The 26,388-nt window shown below is 31.9% G+C and overlaps 3 protein-coding genes across 4 annotated transcripts in view; 2 read left to right on the top strand and 1 right to left on the bottom strand.

The window, feature by feature from the left end:
* LOC115885936 (pyruvate dehydrogenase [acetyl-transferring]-phosphatase 1, mitochondrial) overlaps positions 1 to 26,388 on the top strand; it is a 175,094-nt gene that overhangs the window by 60,413 nt on the left and 88,293 nt on the right. The gene's annotated exons all lie outside the window — the stretch shown is intronic.
* LOC115885940 lies at positions 429 to 12,857 on the bottom strand. The gene is made up of 2 exons (XM_030904973.1): positions 12,780 to 12,857; positions 429 to 896 (listed from the first exon to the last, which is right to left on the bottom strand). The coding sequence occupies exons 1-2, from the start codon at positions 12,822 to 12,824 to the stop codon at positions 474 to 476; spliced, it is 468 nt and encodes a 155-aa protein (XP_030760833.1). The 5' UTR covers positions 12,825 to 12,857; the 3' UTR covers positions 429 to 473.
* The window catches only part of LOC115885941, a 35,174-nt gene continuing 27,026 nt past the window's right edge, over positions 18,241 to 26,388 (top strand). For both annotated transcript variants that reach the window (XM_030904974.1, XM_030904975.1), the window contains exon 1: positions 18,241 to 18,354. In XM_030904974.1, coding sequence (XP_030760834.1) covers positions 18,310 to 18,354 — 45 coding nt within the window. In that variant the 5' untranslated portion in view covers positions 18,241 to 18,309. The remainder of the gene's footprint in view (positions 18,355 to 26,388) is intronic.

The following is a 26,388-nucleotide window of genomic DNA, read 5'->3' as shown; positions in this document are numbered from 1 at the left end:
TCAATTAAAATTTAGGTAGCTGTTATCGAAATTTAAAATTTACTCTTTATTTTCACAAAATGTGAAATATGTCAAAATCCTTAGATTTTAGGTATATGCTTCTTTAATAAAACTCATCTTTATTTTTTTCCATAGAATCCGAAAATCAATTAATATATAAGGTGTTTCATTAGAAAAAACACAACTTTGATGTGTAACTCTTTTTGGGAACACCCTGTATAATTCTACATATTTTTATAAAATGCTTTCAGTTAACCTACATATGCTGCCAAAATTTCATTTCGATATAAACTACCGTTCTCCTTGGAGCTTCCGCGGCGTATTAGAGGCGCCACCCTGTATATCCTTGCGCATAGGATAGACATTAAAATAAAACCATTTGGAAGAATTTAAATTTATTAATCTTATCAAGAGTATTTATTAGAATAGCTTAAGTGTGTAGTCTCTTCAGTACTTTCAGTAAAGGATGATATTTATACGAAGTTCATCAAACTCTCAAAGGCCGTAGCGATAACGCCTTTGGGTGCTCCAAAGACCAAATCTGGAAACATCGTAGCCATAGAAACAAGGGTTTTTACTGGTGCCATTATAGCTCCGATTACGGCAATAAAAGTGTTCAGTGGTTTCTGAATATTGCCCATGCCGGGGGGTAACCTGTTTGTCATAACTTTCAAGACACGTGTAAACTTGGAAACAAAACTATCGAGTATTTCGACGAGGGAGTTCACTGTGTCGGGATTTTTTGTAAATAGAGATTGTAGCCTATCTAGTACACCGATCATGAAATTCTGAACGGTTCTCAAGATCGTCTTTAACGTAGCACTGTCTTTTACTCTTTTTGCACTACTTAACGACGCGGTGCCGGCATCGCAAAGAATAATCGACTCACAAATCAACTGAAAAGAAAAAAAATCGTTGGTTAGATACTGAAATAGTTCATCTTTAAATGAAATAATCACATGTGAAGCAAAATAAAACACTAAATGACCACAATACACCAAAACACTTTTACTTTTACATTGGACGCGTGTTTCGCTAACCATGTTAGCATCATCAGCAGATGATTAAAACTAAACTACAATCTACAATTTGAGCGTTTATATACTCGCTCAGTGGGCACCAAGTGGGCGTGGCAAGCCCAAACCAACCGAGTCAGAGCCCACAGAGCGTAGCAGTTAGATTTCCGCCACTAGAGTAGTAGGAACAAAGAACTTTAAGGAATTGGACCGTTATCTCTGTTCATACTATCTTTACATTTATTAATTGTGATGCTTTCATATGCACCTAATTGCCTGTAATTTGAGATTTGTTTAATTAATTTTAAATTATTAAGATCCATACAATGTTCTTTATCAACAATATGTTCAGCAATGCAAGATTTATCCGGTCTACCATATCTAATCTGAGCTAAATGTTCTTTAAATCTAGTTAATATTGATCTTCTAGTTTGCCCAACATATTTCTGATTACATTCTTTACAAGAAATTTCATAAATACCTGACCTTTCCAGTGCAGGTGTTTTATCTTTTGTATTACCTAATAATTGTTGTAATTTATTATTAGCACTATACACAAGTTTATAATTGACATTCTTAAACATTCCTTTTAGACCACGGGATAACTCTCTGTCAAACGGTATTGAAAAATATTTTGACGTATCTTTCTACACTTGAAAAGTCGAATTTTCAGAAATCATTAACCTATACCTACGTTTTCTAATTATTTTATCAACTAGTGAAGGATGAACTAGTGAATCAACTAGTGAAATCCATTAAATTTCCGCTACATTCCTAATGTAATCTCTTTCTATTTCATATCTTTCGTTGGTAAGTGGAAAACTAAGTAATCTATGAGCTAAGAAGTTTAAACTAGCCATTTTATGTTCAACACTATGATATGATTCATTAGGGATATATCTGTGTGTAGTGGTATTTTTCCTAGATATCAAATTCCAGGCAATTATTAGTATTTCTAATAACTAATACACCTAAAAATGGTAATCTGTCGTTGTTCTCAATTTCATGTATAAATTTAATGGAAGGAAAACGATTATTTAACTTATTATTAGAAATAAAATTGTCTATGGTGTCTGAATGTGTGTCAAAAACAGCAAAAATATCATCCATATACCTAAACCATACTCTTGGAAGATACTCAAACTGATTCTTAGCCTCCACTTCAAACCTGCTCGTGAATAAATTAGCCAAAAATGGAAACAATGGATTACCCATTGCTGTACCTTCCCGCTGTTCAAAAAAGTTGCTATTAAATTGAAAACAATTTTGTTTCATACATAACGATATAAGCTCAATATATTCAATCACAATTTGGTTGTCGAGACCATTTTCGTTCAGTAATTGCTTCAAGTAACCTAAAGTATGTGGAATTGGAACACTTGGGAACAACGAAGATACATCATCGTGATTTAGTGTTTTATTTTGCTGTGTAACACCAAAGGTTCCAACCCCCAACTGTAATAATCACATGTCTCACGAAAACTTAAGATTTTATTCTGTTAAATAAAAATATATAGGGACAAAAATAGAGAAACGAAAAATTAATATAAAAATTGCAAGTCCATAGTTGTTGCTAACCTAATAAAATTAATAATGGGTAGAGTAACCGTGATTAGCTATAACTTCACGACTTCGCTTTGGCATGGAGTCCAATAGTTTCCTTATGGTATCTGGTCAATGGAATTGCAGGCCTCTTTCAAAATTCTTATCAAATCTTTTTTATTGCTAATGTGACTTCGTCTTACCCGGCGATCTAGTTCCTCCCACAGGTTTTCAATGGGTTTAAGGTCTGGACTTTAGGCAGGAAAGTCCATAACCCTAATTTGTTCAGACAAAAACCATTCTTGTAAGACTTTCGATTTATGCTTTGGATCATTATCTTGCTGAAATATCCAGGTTCAAGGAAAATTATCATCAGCAAACTGAGTCATCACTTTCTTTAAGATGTCCAAATACATAAATCGATCCATTGTTCCTTATGTTACATGCAGTGGTCTCATGCCATAGCCCGAGAAGCATCCCCACACCATGCAAGATCCACTACCATGCTTTACAGTGGCCTTGGTATACTTTGGATCAAATATTTTCCCTTCTGGGCGATGTATCCAGGATATGCCATCGGATTCAAATATATTTAATTTGCTTTCATCTGAAAACAGGACCTTTTTCCAGTCATTCGTCGATCAGTGCAAATATTTTTTTGGAAAAGTAAGTCGGGCCTTCTGATTCTTCTTACCGATGAGTGTTTTTTTGGCTGCTCTTCTGCTAAATAATCTTGCTTCCCTTAGTCTTCTTTGGATGGTTTTAGAACTTATATTGACAGCAGGTATTTCACTCAAAATTTGATTCTTATTGCTAATGTGACTTCGTCTTACCCGGCGATCTAGTTCCTCCCACAGGTTTTTTCAATGGGTTTAAGGTCTAGACTTTAGGCAGGAAAGTCCATAACCCTAATTTGTTCAGACAAAAACCATTCTTGTAAGACTTTCGATTTATGCTTTGGATCATTATCTTGCTGAAATATCCAGGTTAAAGGAAAATTATCATCAGCAAACTGAATCATCACTTTCTTTAAGATGTCCAAATACATAAATCGATCCATTGTTCCTTCTGTTACATGCAGTGGTCTCATGCCATAGCCCGAGAAGCATCCCCACACCATGCAAGGTCCACTACCATGCTTTACATTGGCCTTGGTATACTTTGGATCAAATATTTTCTCTTCTGGGCGATGTATCCACGATATGTCATCATATCCAAATATATTGAATTTGCTTTCATCTGACAACAGGACCTTTTTCAAGTCATTCGCAAATATTCTTTTGCAAAGGTAAGTCGGGCCTTCTGGTTCTTCTTACTGATGAGTGTTTTTTTGGCTGCTCTTCTGCTAAATAATCCTGCTTCCCCTAGCACTCTTGGATGGTCTTAGAGCTTATATTGACACCAGGTAGTTCACTCAAAATTTGATTTGCCGATTTATGCGCATTAGTTAATTTTTTTCGTTGTTTTCCTTGGCCGGCCACTTTTTTTAATAGTCTTTAAGGAATTGCGAGTTTTGAAATTGGAAATCGTTTGCCGTACACCATTCCGATGTGCGTTGGTTATTTTTTCGCGAAGATCCTCAGACAAATATTTTCCGCCTGGCATATTTAGTAAAAATGTAAATCAGAATATCAACAGTTTTCACCTTAAGCAAATAACTACTAAGTATGGTCAATTTTTATGCTGGTTTCTTTATTTATGTCCCTTCAAAAATATTTGTGTTCATATTGTAAATAAACACCTGATAAGATAAATTTGGAATATGACGAAAAATTATGGTATTGCTAAAAGGAAATATGTTTAAAACAAACATTATTTTAAATATTGGAGGTTTTATTTACGGGAAAAAGTTTCTCTACTTTTGTCTGATAGTGTAAATGTGTGTAGTGCTATAATTTGTAAATCTAATAACAATATTGAGGGTTATTTCTTGCCACAGATTATTGAAGTACATTTACCATCCGTTTCTTAGTTTTACAACTCGTTTGTAAAATCACTGTACACTGTAAATGAAAATGTCGTAAAATCACAACAAATATTGTTGGTTACTTTTGGCCACCAATTATTGTTGCAAAATTACAGCAATCTGTATTTTTCATACCCTGACATAAATGTATCGTATTTTATAGCACGTAAATTTACTTCTAAAATGCTGGGAAAATCCGAGTAGATTTGATGAAAGTATCATAGTAATATTACTGTTTTATGTACAGTGTGTCCCATTTTGGTTGTAATCATAGGGTATCTCCGTTATTAGTGAAGATAGAAGGGTGCGGTTTGCACAAACCTGTTCCACTTTTTCGTCAAACGGAAGATGCTGCAAACAAAAGTTTCATAGCCCACTTCATTTCTGAGCTACAGGGTCTTTTCAAAAATTTTGCAATTTGGGACACCCCCTGTATCTCTGTTATTGTTAAAGGTATCGAGAAGGCGAAAACTGCTTATTGTAGAACTTTTAACGTAGAATACAGTGGCGTAGTGTGTTTTTCTACCAAAAAAATATTTTTGAAAATATGAACTAGTTATGTTTTTTCAAATGGAACACCCTGTATATTTATAAATCATATGATCTGTCTTGCTACGAGCTTCTCAAACATATATATATATATATATATATATATATATATATATATATATATATATATATATATATATATATATATATATATATATATATATATATATATTATTATATTTACTGCAATATTTAAAATATATCATTTTCTTATTAGTAGGCCGTGATAAATAACAAAAAATCAAAATGGTATTTACTAAAATAGTCATACACATATTAAATTTATTTGGGATTGATATATTTTACTTTTGAAATAACTGTTACCACTGAAACTGTGAATATACATACATATTCTTTTTCTTATAACGGGATGGGTTTGCAAATATCTAAATCTTGAATTATGAAAGAATTTTTCAGGTGTTCGACATTGTTGTAGTGCCCACGATATATTTCGTATTTCAAAAATCCCCAAAATCAGAAATCGAGAACGGCGAAATCCGAGAATCGAGGAGGCTATCAATATGCGTTCATTGGTTCCAATTCATTGATTTGAAAAATAATAATTTAACAGTATTCTAATATTTCCATAGTTATGAGGGGGAATGTTCCCCATCTTGCTGAAAGTATATTTCACGTAAATTAGCTAAAGGAATATCTAAAATTTCCGATACGATAGATTATTCTTACGTATACACGTATTCCAAGATTTACAAATAGCGGTAGAGAGTTAAGTTTCCCTAATATATAAAGAATTTATTAGCGGCTCCCAAAATAAAACAAGAGACAGATAGCAGTATACTTTTAATAATTCTTTAGTTTCTTTTATTATCAATCATGGCCTACTAATAAATATGATCTTTTAATAAAAACTTTTAAATATTGCAGTAAATAGTGAAAATAAATATAGAGTGATATATATTTTTGAGAAGCTTATGGCAAGACAGATCATATGATTTATAAATATACAGGGTGTTCCATTTAAAAAAACATAACTTTAGTTCATATTTTCAAAAATATTTTTTTGGTAGAAAAACAGACTACGCCACTGTATTCTACGTAAAAAGTTCTACAATAAACAGTTTTCACCTTCTCGATAGCTTTAACAATAACAGAGATACAGGAGGTGTCCCAAATTGCAAAATTTTCAAAAAGACCCTGTAGCTCGGAAACGAAGAGGGCTATGAAAATTTTGTTTACGGCATCTTCCGTTTGACAAAAAAGTGACTTCACTAATAACGGAGATGATTTAATAACCGTATGATTTCAACCAAAATGGGACACCCTGTACAATTCCGGTATTTTTCCACTTATGTTACAAACATTGGGTAATCCTTCTGTATAAAAATTGTATTTTTGCAACAATAATTGTTGTAAATTTAGACCTCTTTTAAATTTCTTTTGGAAATTTACAATGTTTTTTGTAAAAAAAACCAAAATAATTTATTTAATTTTCTGCTTTTTGTTTGCGATTATATCGTAAAATTACAACGATTAAGTAGTAAACCAATTTTAGCTTATTATTTTTAAGCTAAAAACAAGGCAGGTGTCAAAAGCCGTTCCTTGCAGACCTTGAAAATAGAAAAAGTAAGGAATAGACAACAAAACAATAGTGTCTGGAGGCAATATAACGCCTCTATTTTTATCAAAACACACTGTGTCTGAAAAATACGAAAAAACTAACTTTCCGAAACATACTTTTTTAACTTAAAGAAATATATAAATAAGCAACAGAACATTCCGTAACAAAATTTTATTATTGAGTTATCTCAAAACAGGTATAAAAAATGTAGAAATATTTAATTTTACAAAAGAAAAGTTTTCAAGTTTCGCTTAAAAAGTAAAAAATAAAATAGGTAAAATTAGGTATAGTAAAAAACATAAATATGTACGTATTTGAATTTGACTCCTAAAACTACTCGGGTTTTATGTCCGTTAATTTCTTAATTAAAGTAAAACATTTTTTTGACGCAGATTTTTTAGACTCATCGCAACTTTATGCAGACCTTCTTAGATTTCGATCCGTAATCCGGATGATCGGCAAGTATATATTTTTGGACCAATTCAAAACTTGTGCTAACATTTATTTGAAACTTGACTCCAAATATATAATACAGTCAGAGTAACATACTTCAAAGGCTTCAGTAAAAGTGGCATATCCGTCTTCATTATGATTTGCCTCTCCATGGCCACATAATACAGTTTCTGGTTTGCACTTGGTTCTAAAATTGAACATGTTAATGTATTGTATGCACTAAACATTTTTAAAAATGCTTTTTTTCTAAGAGCGTGTGCAAAGTTATACAAAGTACACTTTTCCCCATGCATTTTAGTTTAAAAATTTGTACTTTTTTATACTATAGTGCGGACAAGTAAATTTCAAATATCTATCACTTGCCGTTATGCCATAATGGTGATACCAGCAAATCCCATAAAATACGCTTGGTGTCATTATTGACATAACGGCAAGTGATCGATAAATAAACTTTAGTTTTCCGCCCTTAGTGCGGAAATGTATAGATATTGACCAGGATTCGAGCAATCCCAAATAAAATGTACTTATTGCTTTTTTATTACACAGGGTTGTTCACCACATACGACACGGAGTATTGTAGCTAAACGATTAGATTTTTACAAATTGTAAGTTTTGGGTTCGTTGAAGGATTATTAGAGCTATAATTTAAAAATATTTTTACAAGATACAGAGTGTCCCAACTAAGTAAAAAATATTATAGTTGTATTTTTTTAAATGGAACTCCCTGTATATTATTCTATTTTTAGATTCTACGATTAAAATAAAGGTAAATTTGATTAAGGTTCATCATACTTAAACCTTACCGTTTTCGAAATATTTTCAATTTTATGAAATTGCAGTAAAATTTTAAGGCTTCATTTCTCCAAGGGCATCAAAGTTTTTAATACTAAATATTTACTGAAGATTATTTATTGACCAGATATTGTGTTGCAATAATAAAAAATTTACTACCTTATACAGAGTGTCCAAAAATGTATATTAAATAATTACTAGCTTTAAACGGCAATAGTGTGTTTAATTTAAATGGAACACCCTGTATATTTTGCGTGAATCAGATGCACAATGTAGTTGTCTATCAAATTGTATTATACAATTTTTTACCTATCTCTTCAAGTTTTCGTAGAAAATGCATTTTCTTATAATTTAGACCTCATTTATCACTATACCCATGGAATATTGACATTTTAGATTATTATTAAAGATGTAACAAATTTCCCAAGAGTACAGATACTAATATTGTCGATATAGCTCGCTTATTTCATAAAAAAATTAAAAAAACTGTTTAAATATTTTTGTTAAAAAGGACCAATTAATATGATCCCAGTATTCAGACTACATTAATTGACTGTTTATGTTGATTAATAATAATTGCTCCAAATACTAAAAAACTGAATTTTGTGTGTGTATTAGACAGTGTGGTAAAAAGTAACGGCCTTATAAATTTTATTTCATTTTTTGACGAATGCTGATTTATAAAAACAGACGTTTATTTTCATAATTTATTATTATATTGATTTCTGAGCCAAATCCACATTTATTTAGAATACTTTATTAATTAAAACAATTTAAAAGTATGTAATTAACTAATTTTTGGTCGGAAATAATGATGGTATATTTAATTCGTATACTCTTTTATAAAGATTTAAATAGTTTTTTTGGTATACCAATAGGCTTGCAATATTTACACTTGTACATTTTCTGCATATATGTTGCTTAAAAAAAAATTGAAATCAATATTCCATGGGTATAGTGATAAATGAGGTCTAAATTATAAGAAAATGCATTTTCTACGAAAAGTTGTAGAGATAGGTAAAAAATGGTATAATAAAATTTGATAGACAATTAAATTGTGCATATGATTCACGTAAAATATACAGGGTGTTCCATTTAACTTAAACACGTTATTGCCGTTTAAAGCTAGTAATTATTTAATATAAATTTTTGGACACTCTGTATAAGGTAGTAAAATGTTTATTATTGCAACACAATATCTGATCAATAAATAATCCTTGATTAAAACTTAGTGTTTTTAACAACACCATGGCACCCTGGATTGAAATTTAAAATAGGATTTGTTTTTAAGCGACAATGTCAAAAGTTGACATATGATATGTCATTCTATTCAGAGTGTCATTTTTTATCGAACAAAGTAGCAATATACCGAGGGTGCCTTTAAAAATCAAAAGATCATTTCGGTGAAACAGGAAGAGACCAAAAACAATTGAATACGTCAATAAATCCTAATTTATGTCATATACCTACTAACATACAAATCTGTTTTTTTTTATCTGAAAAAATAAAAAAGTTATAGGGGTGAGCCACTTTTGAGGCGACCCGGTATATTAAAAAATATTGTTTTATAATGTAATATCATTTTAAAATTACTGTATGTTATTTTAGATCCTGAAGATAATTTTAGAATAAACCGGAATATATTTTTAATAAAAACATTATTAATTATTAACAGGGTTATAATTATGATTTTGTTACAATGTAAGTAAGTAAATAATGTAATGTAAGAGAAAAAATTCAGATTTTACATTTTACTAAAATATTATCTAAATAAGCGCCTTTCTACAGCAACGCCACTGACTCCTAATGGGTAAATTGAGAGTTGCCTACTGGTCAAAAGTCGTTTCAAGAATTAAATAGATTATTTAAGTCAAATTTCTTGCAAATTTGGCACTGGCGAACCATATTTTATAGTTCTTGAACAGAAAAAGTCAATATAATGAACACTTAAGGACTACAAGCTAAGAAAATGCGTTAATACAGCCGGGGAGATAACGGCAACAAAGCTTTACCGCACACTTGCGACACGTACTACAAGGTAATAAATGAATGAATAGGCTCCCTCGCCTCTAATCGGCGTTGTCATATTGTAAAGAACTTATCCTTTTTAAACAGTATCCGACTTATAATTTAGTAGTATAAGGACAATTTAATACATCTATGGAATATTAAAACCTACTTTATTAAACTGTAGTATTAATATCTCAATATATGTGTATAACAAGAAAAAAATATTGATAATATTAAAGACGTGACAACATAGGCTGGATGAGGAAGGCTCGGTCGACTGTATCCAGAAGTAAACATGTGTACAAAAAATATTGTTTGTCCACGTTGAGATGTAAATAGTGTAGTCTATATTTTATTTTAAGTCTATGGTTATAATATATCTTTATATTCACCAATATTCTTTCTGAATTTATTTAAAAATGTGTATCTCATAGTAAATTGACTTATTAATTGTAAATTTATCTTTTAAAATCGCCAACTTCTTGTACTATCACTATAAAGTAACAACAAATTAAAACATTATATTATACTGAATTTACAATTACTTTTGTAAATTCACAAAGCGTTAGTAAATATTAATAAATTTAATAAAACACGTGTTTATAATTATAATATTTATTATAATGGTTAATAAAAAGTCTACAGTTGGGGTTTGGAGCCTTTGGAGGGAGAACATCGTAGAAATCTCACCCTGTACAGGGTGGGTCAAACTGGACGCTTTTAAAGGGAAACACCCTCTTCTATAGGAATAAAAATATAAAAATATTTCAGTGCCGGACACCAGCACCAAATTTGGCACACGCCTTCTAGAGATAATAAGGCTTCAAAAATTGCCGGGAGACAATCTCTCGCATCTCCGGATCATCCTAAATCCATTTAAAATGGCGGACCAAATTTTTAGCATGAAATTGGATTATCACTTGTAACTTTGTTAATATTTAACCGATTGTAAGTTTTAATAGCTCATTTTAAAGCTTGAATAATTTGCTAAAAAAACCTATATTCAGTTTTTTTGTAGGAGGGGTAGTTTTCACGCATCCCTTAAAATTGGAATAAATAAGTGAAAATTGACTGTTTTATTCTAAACAAATTGAAACATTAAAACAACAAAACAAAAAAAATTGTTTATTACGTATACTACTCTTAATTTTAATTATTTTTTGTTTAGTATGTAGTAAGAGTCGAACATCTGCTTCTTCATGTAATGTTGGGGAAATATGATTATAAGAAACCTCATTATCGGAACTAATGACCAAGTTCTCATATGGGCAGATTATTTTCTTTCCAATCGGTACATCCATATTTACTAAGTTTTGAGCCAAAAACCCAAACAAGTCCTGTTTATTTTGGCTGTGTGCCAAGAAGGAATTAAAATTTTTGAGAATTACCACATTGGGTTTTATGCTTACCCTATCTCCAGAACCTCTCGCCTCCCTTGTCCCTGTTTTTAAGTTTGCGGGATATACTGATCAAAAACAATATCGACCCTATCTACCGTTGCAAGTCTTGACCGAATATAAGATTAAACGTTGTTTTCGCTATACTGCTGGAATGTTCTGCTTGATTGAGGGGATAAAAAGGGTCAGGGCGGGCTGAGAAAATTTATTAGAGGGAAGGAGTGGGGACAGTGGAAAATGGGTAGGATTTTTTTTAGTTTTCTAAAATTATTAACAAACATTTAATAAATCCCAAAAAAATGTTTTTTATTTTGCATGCAATACAAGAAAATTATTAGAGTTCAGTCGAACGTGGGGGCAGGTGGTGTGTTAGTGGAGGGAGGGACAAACAATAATTAAAATTAAAAAACTGTTTTATGCTTAATATTTTTTAGATGATGAATCTCTAGTGGTTCTAGAGCGTCCTCCCACCGATCGCCGCAATCCCCATTATGCGAGCAACCAGGAGCGCGACTGTTGACTGGTGATGCTAACAATATTTAATATATTTTTTTTTGGTTTTGTATTTTGTACACAATTTGTTGACAATAAAGCTGTCAGTTCTTACTAATTACCACAATTTTAAATTAATTTTAAGGGATGCGTTAAAACTACTCCCCCCTAAAAAATGAATATAAGTTTTTTTTAGCAAATTATTCAAGTTTTAAAATGAGCTATTTAAACTTAAAATCGGTTAAAAAATAACTAAATTACTGGTAATAATCTAATTTCCTGCTAAAAATTTTGTCCGCCATTTTGATGACGCCATCAAAGGATGATCCAGACATGCCAGAGATTGTCTCCCGGAAATTTTTGAAGCCCTATTATGTGTAGAAGCTGTGTGCCAAATTTGGTGCTGGTGTCCAGCACTGAAATATTTTATTGCTTTTTAAGGTCAACGCCACTGACTACTACTAGTCAAAAGTGGCGAACTTAAAAATTCTGTATTTCGAAGGGGATTATAACAAAATATCCTGTGTGCTATATTTTTGGATAGGTAATTTTAAGTTATTTTCAGTTAATTAAAAATATACAGGGTGTCCCAAATAAAAAATCAATTTTTCTGTTGATAACTCTTAAATTATTAATTTAAAAAAAAAGATATACTTCAACCATTATATTCTACGTAAAAAGGTGCTTTGGAAATGTTTTCATAGAAATACAAAATTTTCCATAGCAAAAAAGTTACTGCGATTTGTTAAAAATGCACATTTTTAAAAAACACCCCGTAACTCCGAAACGGTAACACATATCGATGTACGATTTTCACCATCATGTTTTTGATGAAAATTGAGCTCCAGACACCGATATTAGTTTTCGTCTATCTCCTATAGAAAAGGGCGTTTCCCTTTAAAAGCGTCCAATTTGACCCACCCTGTACAAAATAATACAGTAATATTAAAATAGATTTTGTTATAAAATACATTCGTACTTACTCCAATAACTGCCGCAATGCATATTAAATATTTGGCAGCCGACATCTTGAAATGCGCTAACAGCTAACCACTTTTTTCACAACAACGGGACAAAATTTATTTTGCAATTGTTCCACTCAATAAAAATATTTTATTAGGTGATATAAATGAAACTTTCGATTTTTTCTCCGATTAAAAAATAATATAAATGTATCATTAATCTCATAACTATACAAAAATAATTCGTGCTTTTTTTACTTGATTAAAATAGTACCTATAGGCATAGATTAGGTATACCCATATGGGTATACAGATAAAAATCTTATCCCTAATTCGTGGTACGAAAATTGTTTTTTATGACGATGAGCAAACGAGTAAAATTTCCTGTGCGCAAAAATAAACTCGCGTTGAAACAGCGTAATAACTGGGCCGGTCAGGCGCTGTGCACAATTTTAGAGGCCATAAGTGGGCGTGCTATGTGAGCAAACTAGTAACTTAACTAGTGCGCGACTCCGAAAATTGGAACCACGAAAAACAATGCTTTTGACGATAAGTTTGTAATCTGTATAATCTGTGCTATAGGCTTAGTGCATTCTCCTCCGGTGCTGCCACCATCGGCATTTAAATAGCGAGTATACGAAAAATTATATATTATATAATTATTCTAAAAGTATTAGAAAGTATAATTTGAGAAAATTCTAAAAAAAAATCGGTAAAAAAACTTTTAAGTTAAACGGTTTTATCTTATGTGCACTGAAAACTAGAAAATAATAATAACAATTAGGTATTTTGAACTTCTAGTTCAGAAATATTTTAGTACAAGACAGAATAGCTTTTAGGCATATTAGACTAAACTAAAAACGTGGGGCCCATTAACTATTGCTGTAATACTTTCTTCTATACTAAGTGTGGATTGCATTGACTTACTATAATCGTAACTGGAGATTTTGATAATCAATAACCAGCCGTGGCGGCTTCACCAGCGAACTCCGAGCTCATGATCTACCAAAGTATAAAGATATGCTTTGCCATAGGTAGGATTTCAGAGGGGCCCCGCGTTTTTATTTTAGTCTAATATGCCTAAAAGCTATTCTGCCTAGTACTAAAATATTTCTGAACTAGAAGTTCAAAATACCTAATTGTTATTATTATTTTCTAGTTTTCAGTGCACATAAGATAAAACCGTTTAACTTAAAAGTTTTTTTACTGATTTTTTATTTTCTAGTTTTTAGTATTTAACGGAAATGCCTACCGAATATTCCTCATTCTATTTAATTCATTTAGTGCATCATTATTACATGGTTTTTTACCTGATAATTTATTTTTGTTTGTTTTTTTATTTATTGTTTCCATGTTATTCCCACGAGTAATGGACATTTTAACGGTCGACCCCCCCAGAGGTCCAGTAGAGGGGCAAGACTATAATATACACAAGAGGCGCCCAATCTTGAGGGGAACACGCTTGCGACATTACATTTTTAGCCACCCTAATGCCATACAGTTCTCAGCACGTTTTAACCTATTACCTTAACTTGGGTGGTAAAGCTACCGCTAACTACGTAGGTACATCTAATCACCTATTTTTTTTTTCTGTCCTTCTAACGTCACATAATCTTGGACACAACTGTTCTGGACACGACTACTCATGCCCTCACCTAATACGCCATTTTGTAACGACGTCCATCTTGGATTTTAAATTTTGTCATAACCACAGTGTTCTACTAGTGTAACCCTTTCATTTGATACCCATATTGAGGGGGTTGTGGAAAAATATGAAACCCACCATTTTGTACTGCATGTTATTGATATTACTATATTGTATTGTCATCGGAACTAAAGGTGTGTACCAAATTTCAGATCAATCTGACAACAGGAAGGTACTTAAATTTCAATTTCTAATTTTGACCCAAATAAATAAATACCGTACGGGTCGAGCTAAATAAAACCGTTTAATAAAAATAAAATAGTAAATATTTTGATATCTTCAGAAGCTCTAACTTGTATTGTAATTTATTATTCAAGCTAATAAAACTTTTTAGATGAGTCTGACTACTAGGGTTGGCATTGAACTCGAACCCCGACGCTCAGCGGACGCTAGCGCAACGCCAAACGCGACGCTGTCTGCCTGAACGGTCTAATTTAAGTTAAGTGAATTGATTCCATTTCGACACGCGGACGCGACGCAAACGCGACGCGACGCTCGGCGCTCTCAGCCTGAAAGTACCTTTTAGACTTGTAAAGGGTAGGGATTTATTTTGAAATTTATGTACAAGTGACAAAAAATGCTTTTCGAATATCGCTTCAATACCCCTTACACCCCAGTATATGTATATATGTATGCTTTTCGAATACATTTCATTCGCAACCTCTAGTGCAGAAAAAGGTTCTTTTGATGTTAGACTATATTACTATCTCTTCAAATCACTGTCAGAGTTTAAAAAAATTTTGTATTTAATATAATTACAAAAAACCTAATTTTAAATAGTTTTAACGTCCTGAAACTCTAAAACTATGCATTTCCATACCCATACTTATAGGAACTTTTTTTTTCATATTTTCTGATGAGAAATCAATCAGTACTTACTTATTTAAAACTTTCGCAAGTTACTGATATTAAATTTTTTAAAGGTTGTTATTTTTGTTGCTATTTAGACTTGGATCAAGGCAAATTAATAAAATTGCGTTTATCTCATCAAGGAAGCCGAAATCGACAAAATATCAATAGACAACTTTTAATCGGCATTAAAGTGCTTACACTAGTTTGCTTACAAGTCAGTGGGGTACATGCTTTTTTTAGAAAAATATCCAGTGATAACCAATAGGCACGTCCCTGGTGAATATGTAGACACTTTTTTTAGCTTTAAAATATGTGTAGCTTTAAAATATGTTTTTAGCTTTAAAAATAAATCTTATTTTTACGTGAGAAATCTCCCCACGAGAGATGGAACATGTTTTTTGAAACACCCTGTATATAGTACATGTAGTTAAAATAACTATTGTACTTAAATCAAATTAAAAATTGACCCAAAAAAGTTATACAGGGTGAGACAAAATTAATACTAAACATTGGTCACCTCTAAAAGCAAGTTACACTTTTATTTTAAATGGAATACCCAGTATATTATTCCGATATTCAATGGGGAATTTATGTCTCTTCAAAATATTATTAGGGTTGTAGATAGAAAATTCTATTATTCTTGTTTTGCTAGATATTTTCATTTTTATGATTTAGTGTCAGTAGATCTTTATTTGATAAAATCTAGGTGGCTGTGATATGTGTGACGTTACTTCAACATACCTGTCTATTTAGATCAATTTTAACAACTAGTTATCATTTTGTGTCAGTTAAAACACAAAAAATATTCTCAGATATTTGCCGAAACTGGAAACTTATCCTACATCAGAGAGAAATGATATGATTCTATTAGTGAATGTAGTGTGCATTTATCAATTAATAGAATACTTAAATGCTCCTGATTTTATCTAGTCTGGGTTTTTTTATGCGGATATTTTAAAGACAGTGTTTACAAAACTGGACCAACTATTGTCGACAATATGAGAGAAATGACTGTAGCTGTTTTTCGAAGTAGAACTCCACATAATATGCCTTTTAACATGAAAATATATTTTGAACAGAGAATAATTTTAGGCAATGAACAGGAAAGGAAGCACTTTGAGCATTTGATTTACTCTAGCTAATTGTCACTATACGTTTATATCCAGTTTTAATTCTGCAATAAGGAAAATATGTCTTAAACGTGTATCTTTTTATTACCGTTAACTATTTACTCTATATCCTTTTATTTTTGTCAAATTAACAAAAGCTATGTCACAGCCATCTAGGCTTTTTCAAATAATAAAGGCAAAATAAAGGTCTACTAACGCAAAATCATAAAAATGAAAATATCTATTAAAATCTTTTTCTGAGAGGTAGGCAACCTTATTAATATTTTGAAGATATATGAATTCTCCATTGAACATCGGAATAATATACTGGGTGTTCTATTAAAAAAAAGGAGTAACTTGCTTTTAAATGTGACCAATATTCAATATTAATTTTGTGTCACCCTGTATAACTTTTCGGGTCAAATTTTAATTTGGTTTAACATACAATGGTTATTAGAATCAAATATCAGGCTATACAGGGTAAATTACAATTCAGGTAGCTGTTATTGAAATTTCAAATTTATTCCTCATTTTCACAAAATGTGAAATATGTCAAAATCCTTACATTTTAGGCATATTCTTCTTTAATAAAATTCACCTTTATTTTTTACCTAAAATCCGAAAATCAATTAATATATAGGGTGTTCTATTACAAAAAAAAAACAACTTTGATGCGTAACTTTTTTGGGAACACCCTGCATAGAACTCTGTATATTTTTATAAAATGTTTTCAGTTAACCTACATATACCGGGTGCGTCTCAAAAGTGGCTCACCCCTATAACTTATATTTTTTATAAATAAACGAGATGTTAGTATATGGCATAAATTAGGATTGACTGGTGTATTCATTTGTTTTTGGTCACTTCCGGTTTCACTGGAAATGACTACAACTTTTGATTTTTAAATGGCACCCTCGGTATTTTTTTACTTTATTCGATAGAAAATGACATTCTGAATAGAATGACATAACATATGTCAACATTTGACATTCTGGCTTAATAAAAAATTGTATTTTAAAATTCAATCTAGGGTGCTATGGCTATGTTAAAAACACTAATTCTTCATGAAGGAGCCTTGGAAAAATAGATTCGATCGTCTAATGTTTTTAGTGTCTTGTCCTGGCCAATTAGAAAATGCTCCAATCGTATTTTTAATCATATCTCAACTTTTTCAAATGGAACGAGGGTGGCTCATTATCATATTTAGAAAAAGCATTTTTTACGAATAATTTGATACCACACACTTGGTATTTCAAGTCAAATTTTCGTTAAGAAACGCAAGTTTTAATTTCAAATAAACCATATGCGAAAATGTCAAAAGTTCACATATGATATGTCATTCTATTCAGAGTGACATTTTCTATCAAATAAAGTGAAAAAATACCGGGGGTGCCATTTAAAAATCAAAAATTGTAGTCATTTCCGGTGAAACCGGAAGTGACCGAAAACAATTGAATACGTCAACCAATCCTAATTTATGTCATATACTAACATAACAAATGTCGTTTTTTTTAACTCAATAAATAAAAAAGTTATAGGGGTGAGCCACTTTTGAGACACACCCGGTATATTACCAAAATTTTATTTCGATATAAACTACCGTTCTTCTTGGAGCCTCTGCGTCGTATGAGAGGCGCCACCCTGTACAGTCTATAATAAAACTTTCTTTATTGTGATTGGTATGATTTTTTAAACATTTCACAAAAATACAGGTATTTCTTAATTTAAATTACAAAATTATATTTTATTATTTTTTTATATTTATTTTATTCGAAAACAATAAAATATTTTTAGTGGATATAAATAGCGTCAGAATTTTTTTTTGTATAAAAAGCTTTTATTGACTTTTTTGACGGTCCCGTTCAGTATCGACTTACAGGTCGCCATGTTTACCTTAAAATATTTGTTTTTCTTCGCCGCCTTCCTTGGGGTAAGTTAAGCATCCACTAGTCCGAGAAAGTAGCAAAGTAAGCGTTCGGCATTTAAAGCCGCGTCCAAGCTACTCGAACAAAATGTTCGCGAACATATATAATTAAACTGATACTAAGTGAAAATTGTGAGATAGGTAGATTTATAAATAATAAAGCCGACAAGTACAGCTAGCCTAGGGCCTAGGCCTATTAAGGAGCGCGGAGCGCCGAACGGCTAGCTTGTACGCCAGAGCGTGTGTCTGCCCATGCTAGAGGGCGCGCGTTCTTTTTCCGACGGGTGTCGGTAAATCAAAAGGAGCGAACGGCGTGCATTTGGACGGACATTGTACCGGACACTTGGAAGGGTCTAATTTAATTTCGGGCGTCCATCTGTGATATTTATTTTTTACCGAGTATTCGACAATGGGAGACGCAGTTATTGACTGGGATCGTGAAAAACATTTACAACTAATTTGTTTACACAAAGAAAAGATTTTATAATTTTAATTTTATTGTGGGTTGAGCGTGAATAGCTATGTAGCTAGACTTCGTCCATATAATTACATTTTTGTTAATAAAGACCTTTATGATTATTTTTATTAAAAACCGGAATTATGGGATTCTGAAATTAAAAATTACCACTTAATAGGAAGTTTGACACCGGAAATGAAATTTTACCATTGCATTTTTAGAAATAAATATACCGGGTGTTTCTGAAAAGTTATACACTTCTATAACTTTTTAAGTTTTTAGATAAAAAACGAGATTTGGTATGTTAGTATAGGACATAAATCAGGATTGATCGACCTTTTAATTTTTTTTCGGTCGCTACCTATTTCACCGGAAATGACAACAACTTTTGATTTAAATAAGTATTTTTTTACTGTATATGATAGAAAATGACATTCTAAATAGAATGATATATTATATGTCAACTTTTGACATTTTCAATTAAAAAATGGCCATAAATAAACGTAACGACAATTTTACTCTAAATACGAAGTATGTGGTACCAAATTATTCGTAAAAAATGCTTTTTCCAAATATGCTGAGCGAGCCTCGTACCATGTGAAAAATTTGAGTTATCATTAAAGGATACGAAAAAAAGTTACACGATCAAATATATGTTTCCAAAGTTCTTTGATTACAAATTAATAGTTTTAACTCAGTCTTAGCACTCTAGATTGAAATTTAAAATGCTATTTTCATTTAATTGGAATTGTCTAAAATTGACGTATGGTATGTCATTCTATTCAGAATGTCATTTTCTATCAAATAAAGTAAAAAAGTACTTAGGATACAATCTAAAAATACAAAGTTGTAGTCATTTCCCATGAAACAGGAAGCGACCGAAGGTAATTGAATACGTCAATCAATCCCGATTTATGTCATATACTAACAAACCAAATTTCGTTGTATTATCTGAAAAAATAAAAAAGTAAAAAGGTGTGCCCCTTTTGAGAAACACCTGGTAGAATCGGCTGAAAATGAATACAGGTCTTAAAAATACACTATAACGAATAATCTACCAAAAGATCCCTGTAACCTTCCGCCTGCTAAATATTGATTCTTCAACGACAAAAGTTCTTAAACTGTTTACCGGTTAATTTATTTAATAAAATGCTTGCACTCGAAATCCGGGCACTCGAAAAAACAGCTACTACCTAAACGCATCCTAAATCTATAGAGCAAACTGGTTGTCGCCATTCTTCCCCGCACCTCAGTCCTCGGGACCGATGCGATGGGCTGTGCCGTCGTTTATGACCTGCTGCTACGAGTATATAGTGTGAATTATATATGTTCGCGAACGTTTTGTTCGAGTAGCTTGGACGCGGCTTACGTTTTATGTAAAACTGGCTAGGTATTTTTACACAAATGAAGAAGGAAATGAAAGATAAAGGGTTAACTATATCCGTATTGTAGCAAACTTTTATACAACTTAATTTTTAAGATTTTGATGGTCAAACATCACCAAAATATTCCTTATGTTTGGACTAAATTGTCTCGAAAATAAAGACATAATTTAAAATTTTTTTACAATCCTGAAATAGATTGAAGTTTTGTGATTACAGTGATATATAACAATATGGTTTTGTAACAAATTGCTCACTATTTTATGGCAAATGCTGAAGCTCTACAAACTTTTATCAAACCTTAATCAAAGCACATGTGTTTTGAATTTTCAGTCTGGCTTAACACGACAGAATGGGGCTAAATCCAATAAGGGCAGGATCCAATAAAATTGTCATTTGAAAAAAAAATTACGAGCAAGCTGATTTTTTCAAAGTTTGTCAGCGACTGTCTGAGTGTAAAATAAACAAAAGCGGAAATTTTCCCCTTGCGGTTTTTGAGCAATAGGGGTGTTTTTTTTTAAACTGTACTACAACAAAATAATTAGACGCAAATTGTACATAAGAACATTCTCTATAAGTTCGCCTAATGATTTTTTTTTATAAGTTTATTATTTCCGGACTTAGCGGCCGTTTCATGAGCCCTCTGGGGTAGTTTTCAAAAAGTTTGTTTTACAGCAAATTGACCCGTATGAAAGTTGTTCATAATAAATGGACAAGCAACTTTTCCTCATGATTTTTTTTTGTAGCTTGATTATTTTTGGTTTGATAGCGTCCACTTCATGAACAAACTGGGGTAGTTTCATAATTTTTGTTTAGTTCTACAAATTTACCAACTTAAAGGTGTTCATATTAAAATTACATGCAAACTTCCCTATGGTATGTATTTATTTCCCCAAAACGAAACATGGAATTCATCAAGTGAATGAATATTTCTTTTCTGTGTGTCTTTTTTGTGTGATGGACCTGGCGTTGGCTCCTCAGATTGCCCCTACCCACACAGTGGCGTAACTATCGATGTGCATTCCATATATCTATCACATGCTATCGCGAATCAAGCAGAATCGGGCGATCCCGAACTAAGTTCTTATCTATCACATGTCTTCTTAACGACTTAACTAGCACACGCTATCGCGAAAATAACTTATTACTTTACACTTGTTCTTGTGCAATTTTGTAGCTGTGTTTTCCTTTTTATTTTGCAAAATAAAAATAACTGGAAATATGTGATTTTTCATTAGAGCATTAAATTTGACAAAAAAGGAAATTTGCTGTATTGTCACTGGATTTCTATACCATCGAATAGAAATAGATCTAAGCTATAGTTGTAGCATCAAAAAGAGTATGAAAAATTATACTGTCCAAACTAATTAACTCAAAATCACAAAAACTCTAGTTACCTAATGGTTGTATTAAGGGGACGATAAGGCATCTGAGTTACGAGAGGTGCCCGAAACTGCCACTTTTTTGGCAATAATTTCAATAGAAAATGAAGTTACTCGTACAATAGACATTGGTAATATTGTGTCAACTTTCGTCTATGCTAAAGCACGGAAAAAAGAATTTTAACATGTTCATGTTCCTATTTACATTGTTTATTTTAATTTAGTTAGTTTTGTTGTTGTTTTTTGTTTTGTTTGATATTTTTTTGTTTTGATATTTATTTGATATTTTATATATTTTGGGTTACATTCTGTGTTGCAGTAATAAATAGTAGTATATGTAAAAATTAATTTGATTTCTAACCTAAAATATGAGTGCATATTATTCAGATTAGTATATAAGTATTGAAATATGTAGGTGTAATAGGGGGCCCGGTAAAATTTTTGCACACAGGCCCGTGAGTCTGTTGTTACGCCACTTGCATTTAGAAGAATTTCCAGTCCTTTTCTCTGAACGTCCACAATTTCAGCAACATTCAATAATTTCTTGCAAATAAAACACGAATCCATTTTCCAATAGCACTTGTGAATTTCCTGAAAAAAAAAACATTTAAAGCTACCACCATAATCTGGCGCTGGGTTCATGATCTGGGCGCTATCTCCAAAAATAGTCAAGTTACAAAAAAAGTTCATAAGACAAAGGTATATGTACTCTTATTTTGAACGAGTTTCCTAGGGTGAATTTGTTGAAAAAAAGTAACATTGAAAACTACCCTAATTTGTTCATGAACTGGACGCTATCTCCAAAAATAATCAAGCTACAAAAAAAAAGTCATGAGGAAAAGTTGCTTGTCCATTTATTATGAACAACTTTCATACGGGTCAATTTGTTGTAAAACAAACTTTTTGAAAACCACCCCAAAGGGCTCATGAAACGGCCGCTAAGTCCGGAAATAATAAACTTATGAAAAAAATTCATTAGGGGAATTTATAGAGAATGTTCTTATGTACAATTTGCGTCTAATTATTTTGTTGTAGTACAGTTTAAACAAAACACCCCTATTGCTCAAAAACAGCAAGGGGAAAATTTCCGATTTTGTTAATTTTACACTCACTTTTTTTTCACTCTCTATACGGCGATATATTTCTTTCGGCCACACACCGCTTTACCAGACCCCTGAGAGCGACCCGAACAGTACAGCGTAATAGACTCTAAGTTAATTTCTTGATTTAAGCACAGATTAGGTATCCTATAAGTATACAGATAAAAATCTTGTCCCTAATTCGTGGTACGAAAATTGTTTTTTATGACGATGTGCAAACGAGTCCAATTTCCTCTGCGCAAAAATAAACTCGCGTAAAATAACAATAAACAGCGTAATAGAGAGATATCGCTAAACCGAATAGCGTGCATGGACGTTAATAAGGCCAGGTGTTATTTCCTTTACGTGAGGTGGTATTAACTCTCTTCATTTATAGTTATCGGATCAGAAAGAATTCTGATCGCGTCGCGTCCGCTATTTAAACTTAACATAACTTTGAAATTGTTTTGTGTACTAGATATTTCAAAACTAAAGGGCTAAAGTGCTTATTTCCAGTGCTTTATTGTTCAACGTCTGCCAATGGGTTTAGGCCAACAAGCAACAAATTATCTTAGAAGGGCTAAGTCGTCATCTGCTGTAAACCTGACTCTTCATAGGTTCTTTAGTATTGGAAGAGGTGGAATCCATATTTTGGGCCATATTTATTTAATTAAAACCCAGCTACTTAAATATCAAATTACCTAATAAAACTAAAGCAATAATTCAAAACAATTCAAACATAACCTAAAATAAAAGATCTCGCCGGCCGGCTCCGGTTGTCAAATACCCGCACGTGCCCATTTAAGCAATTTTTAAACGTTATCAGTAGTTATTTAGAAAGAGCTCTTGGTGTAATTGATCCGCAAATTACGTCAGGCGGTAACGTTATTAGCGGGTGTTGCGTTAAAAATTGACTCGCGCATATCGTAACCATGATAAGGTACGCGTAAATACTGGATGACGCTATTCGGTTTTCCGATATCTCTCTAATAACTGTGCCGGTCAGGCGCTGTGCACAATTTTAGAGGCCATAAGTGGGCGTGCTATGTGCGCAAACTAGTCACCTAACTAGTGCCCGATTCCGAAAATTGGAACCACGAAAAACAATAAATTGTTTTTTTTTCAAATGCTTTTATTTTAAATTTCGTTTCTGTATTAGTTTCTAAATTAGATTCTTTTTCTATTTTACCTTAAAAATACATATCGTACTGCCAAATTATATAGAAACGACATCTGTGGTCAGTCTTTTTTTATAGTTTTGAATATCAAATTTTTTGTAGTTTTGAATGTCAAATGCGAAAACCATATGCGAAAATCTCAAAAGTTGACATATGATATGTCATTCATAGTCTATTGAATAAAGTAAAAATAAAACTGAGGGTGTAATTTAAAAATCAAAAGTTGTAATTATTTCCGGTGAAACAGAAAAAGTGACCGAAAACAATTGAATACGTCAATCAATCCTAATTTATGTCATTATAACAAAATATAGTAAACAAAAAAGACTGAAAAAAGTATCCAATATTAACAAAGGTTTCTTACCACCTTACATAATTTTTATAATTTGAATCTAAAAAACTGTGCTTATGAATATGTTTTTAATTAAATTCAATTGTTGCTAGTAATTCATCTACTCTACAGGGTGCTACAAATTCGAGGTACGAGCATTGGTATCTCGGAAACCGTAATAGATACGAAGATGGTTAAATTGGAGCAAAGTTGCGCCTTGAGATGTTCACCAAGATGCCATCAAAAAAGTTTTAAAAATTTCGAGGATTGCTGAGTTTTTTGGAAAAAACGGATTTTTTGGAAAATCAATTTTATTTTTTGCTGTCGTTACTTTTTAGAAAATCAAGAAACTAATTACACATTCTCATAGCCACTTTATTAGGACTATCTGATAGTACTTTTAGATTTTCAAATTAACTGATAATTTGTGAGATACAGAGGCCAACTTAATTTTTTTAAATACGGACCTGCATTTTTTATTTCAGGTTTTGAAAGAACTCGGTCTCCTGAGTATAATTATATGTCACACTTTATACCTTTTTTTTGTTTTGGGCACCTTAACAACAACAAAACTAGTTACTTGTGAAGGGTACACAAACGCATTTCAAATACATCTGAAAGTCAACCTTAAAGGTCGTTTAAGGTCTCACAACAAGGTTCTTTCTGGAATCACTCAAGGAGGTTTGAAAGCCACATATGTCAAGGTCAAGCGAACTGCGCATGTGGAGGAGCCCAATCGGCTAATATCTCCTACTTTAGCAATTTAAAAATATATGATTTTTAACTTTTTTTATTGTGAATTTGGAATCTCAGGGTCTAATCTAATAATATTCATAATATTAATCATAGTTGTTATAAATAAATCAACTTCTATAAACTAGTTTCTAATGCTCTACATATTCAAAAGGGTTATGTTAATAACTAATGCACAAATTTATTTTTTGTTCAATCTTATTTATAGATCTTTGAACTTGAACATAACTTCTTGTTATAGTTCCGAATACATTTTATACTCTTTACTGTAAATGTTGAAATGTATTGATTTCACTTTTACAAATGACGCCAAGTAATGCCCATTTAGTTATTGCATTTGATTTACCGTATTCAATGTTTTACCCCACGTCATTGTTAAGTTTGAAAGCTTATCTCAATATTGTAACGATGAATAGATTAAATTCTTTAAAAAACAGAGCCGGACTTGAAATTAGTTTAAAAAATTATGTTCAAATGCCCGAAACATAAAAAAAAATTAAGTGTGGCATATCATTCTACTCAGGAGACAGAGTTCTTTCAAAATCTGAAATAAAAAATGCAGGTCCATATTTAAAAAAATTAAGTTGGCCCCTGTATCTTACAAATTATCAGCTAATTTGAAAATCTAAAAATACTATCAAATAGCTCTAATAAAGTGGCAATGAGAATGTGCAGTTAGTTTTTTCATTTCCTAAAAAGTAACGCCAAAAAAAAAATAAAAATGATTTTCAAAAAAATCCGTTTTTTCCAAAAAACTCAGCAATCCTTGAAATTTTTAAAAAAATTTTGATTGCATCTTTGTGAACATCCTAAAACGCAACTTTGCCCCGATTTAACCATGTTCGTATCTATTACGGTTACCGAGATACCAATGCTCGTACCTCGAATTTGTAGCACCCTGTATAATAGACAAAATAATATAGATATATAACACTTTATACAAAATAAGTTATAAAAAAACTTTAAAAGTAATAAATCATCATAAATAATTAAATATTAGAACAAATCCGATCCTGGAAAAAAGGAATAAGGCTCTGTCAACAATCGCAGTGTTGGAAGCTTTTTTTTGGTGAGGGGTGGAAGTTAGATCGGGGAAGTTAGCAACTTATTGAAAGCAGGAATTATAAAATACAATCCTGCTTGGGCTGCTACAATCCTGCTTTATCCTGCTTCAAATCCCAACCCAGCCACACCTACCAATTTTGAGCTATAGTTACTTTTATTTTGGTTACTAACTTCCCAGTTGGCAACACATGAGAAGCAGGATCACCAAAACTGGTTCCTGCTTGCGCTGCTATTCCCCTGTTGCATCCTGCTCTAAATTTCATCCCAGCAACACTTGCTGTTTTTAAGATAGAGCAAGTTTAAGTCTGATTAGTGACGTCACACATAGCAACACAATAAAAGCAGGATGGCTGAAACAAGTTCCTGCTTTGGCTTTGGCTAATCCTGCCTCATTCTGCTTCAAACTCTATACC

This window comes from Sitophilus oryzae, unplaced genomic scaffold, assembly GCF_002938485.1.
Source record: "Sitophilus oryzae breed Bouriz unplaced genomic scaffold, Soryzae_2.0 scaffold_465_pilon_pilon, whole genome shotgun sequence".
In the NCBI taxonomy this organism is placed as follows: Eukaryota; Metazoa; Arthropoda; class Insecta; order Coleoptera; family Curculionidae; genus Sitophilus; species Sitophilus oryzae.
Note: the sequence above shows the minus strand (reverse complement) of the source record. Positions and strands in the feature narration are given on the sequence as shown.

What these genes read in the sequence shown, in the direction of transcription:
- LOC115885940 (XM_030904973.1), bottom strand. Translation starts at nt 12,824, where the DNA reads ATGTCGGCTGCCAAATATTTAATATGCATTGCGGCAGTTATTGGA. An exon ending in GCATTGCGGCAGTTATTGGA is followed by an intron (nt 897 to 12,779) that starts GTAAGTACGAAT and finishes TTTTCTTTTCAG; the next exon opens with TTGATTTGTGAGTCGATTAT.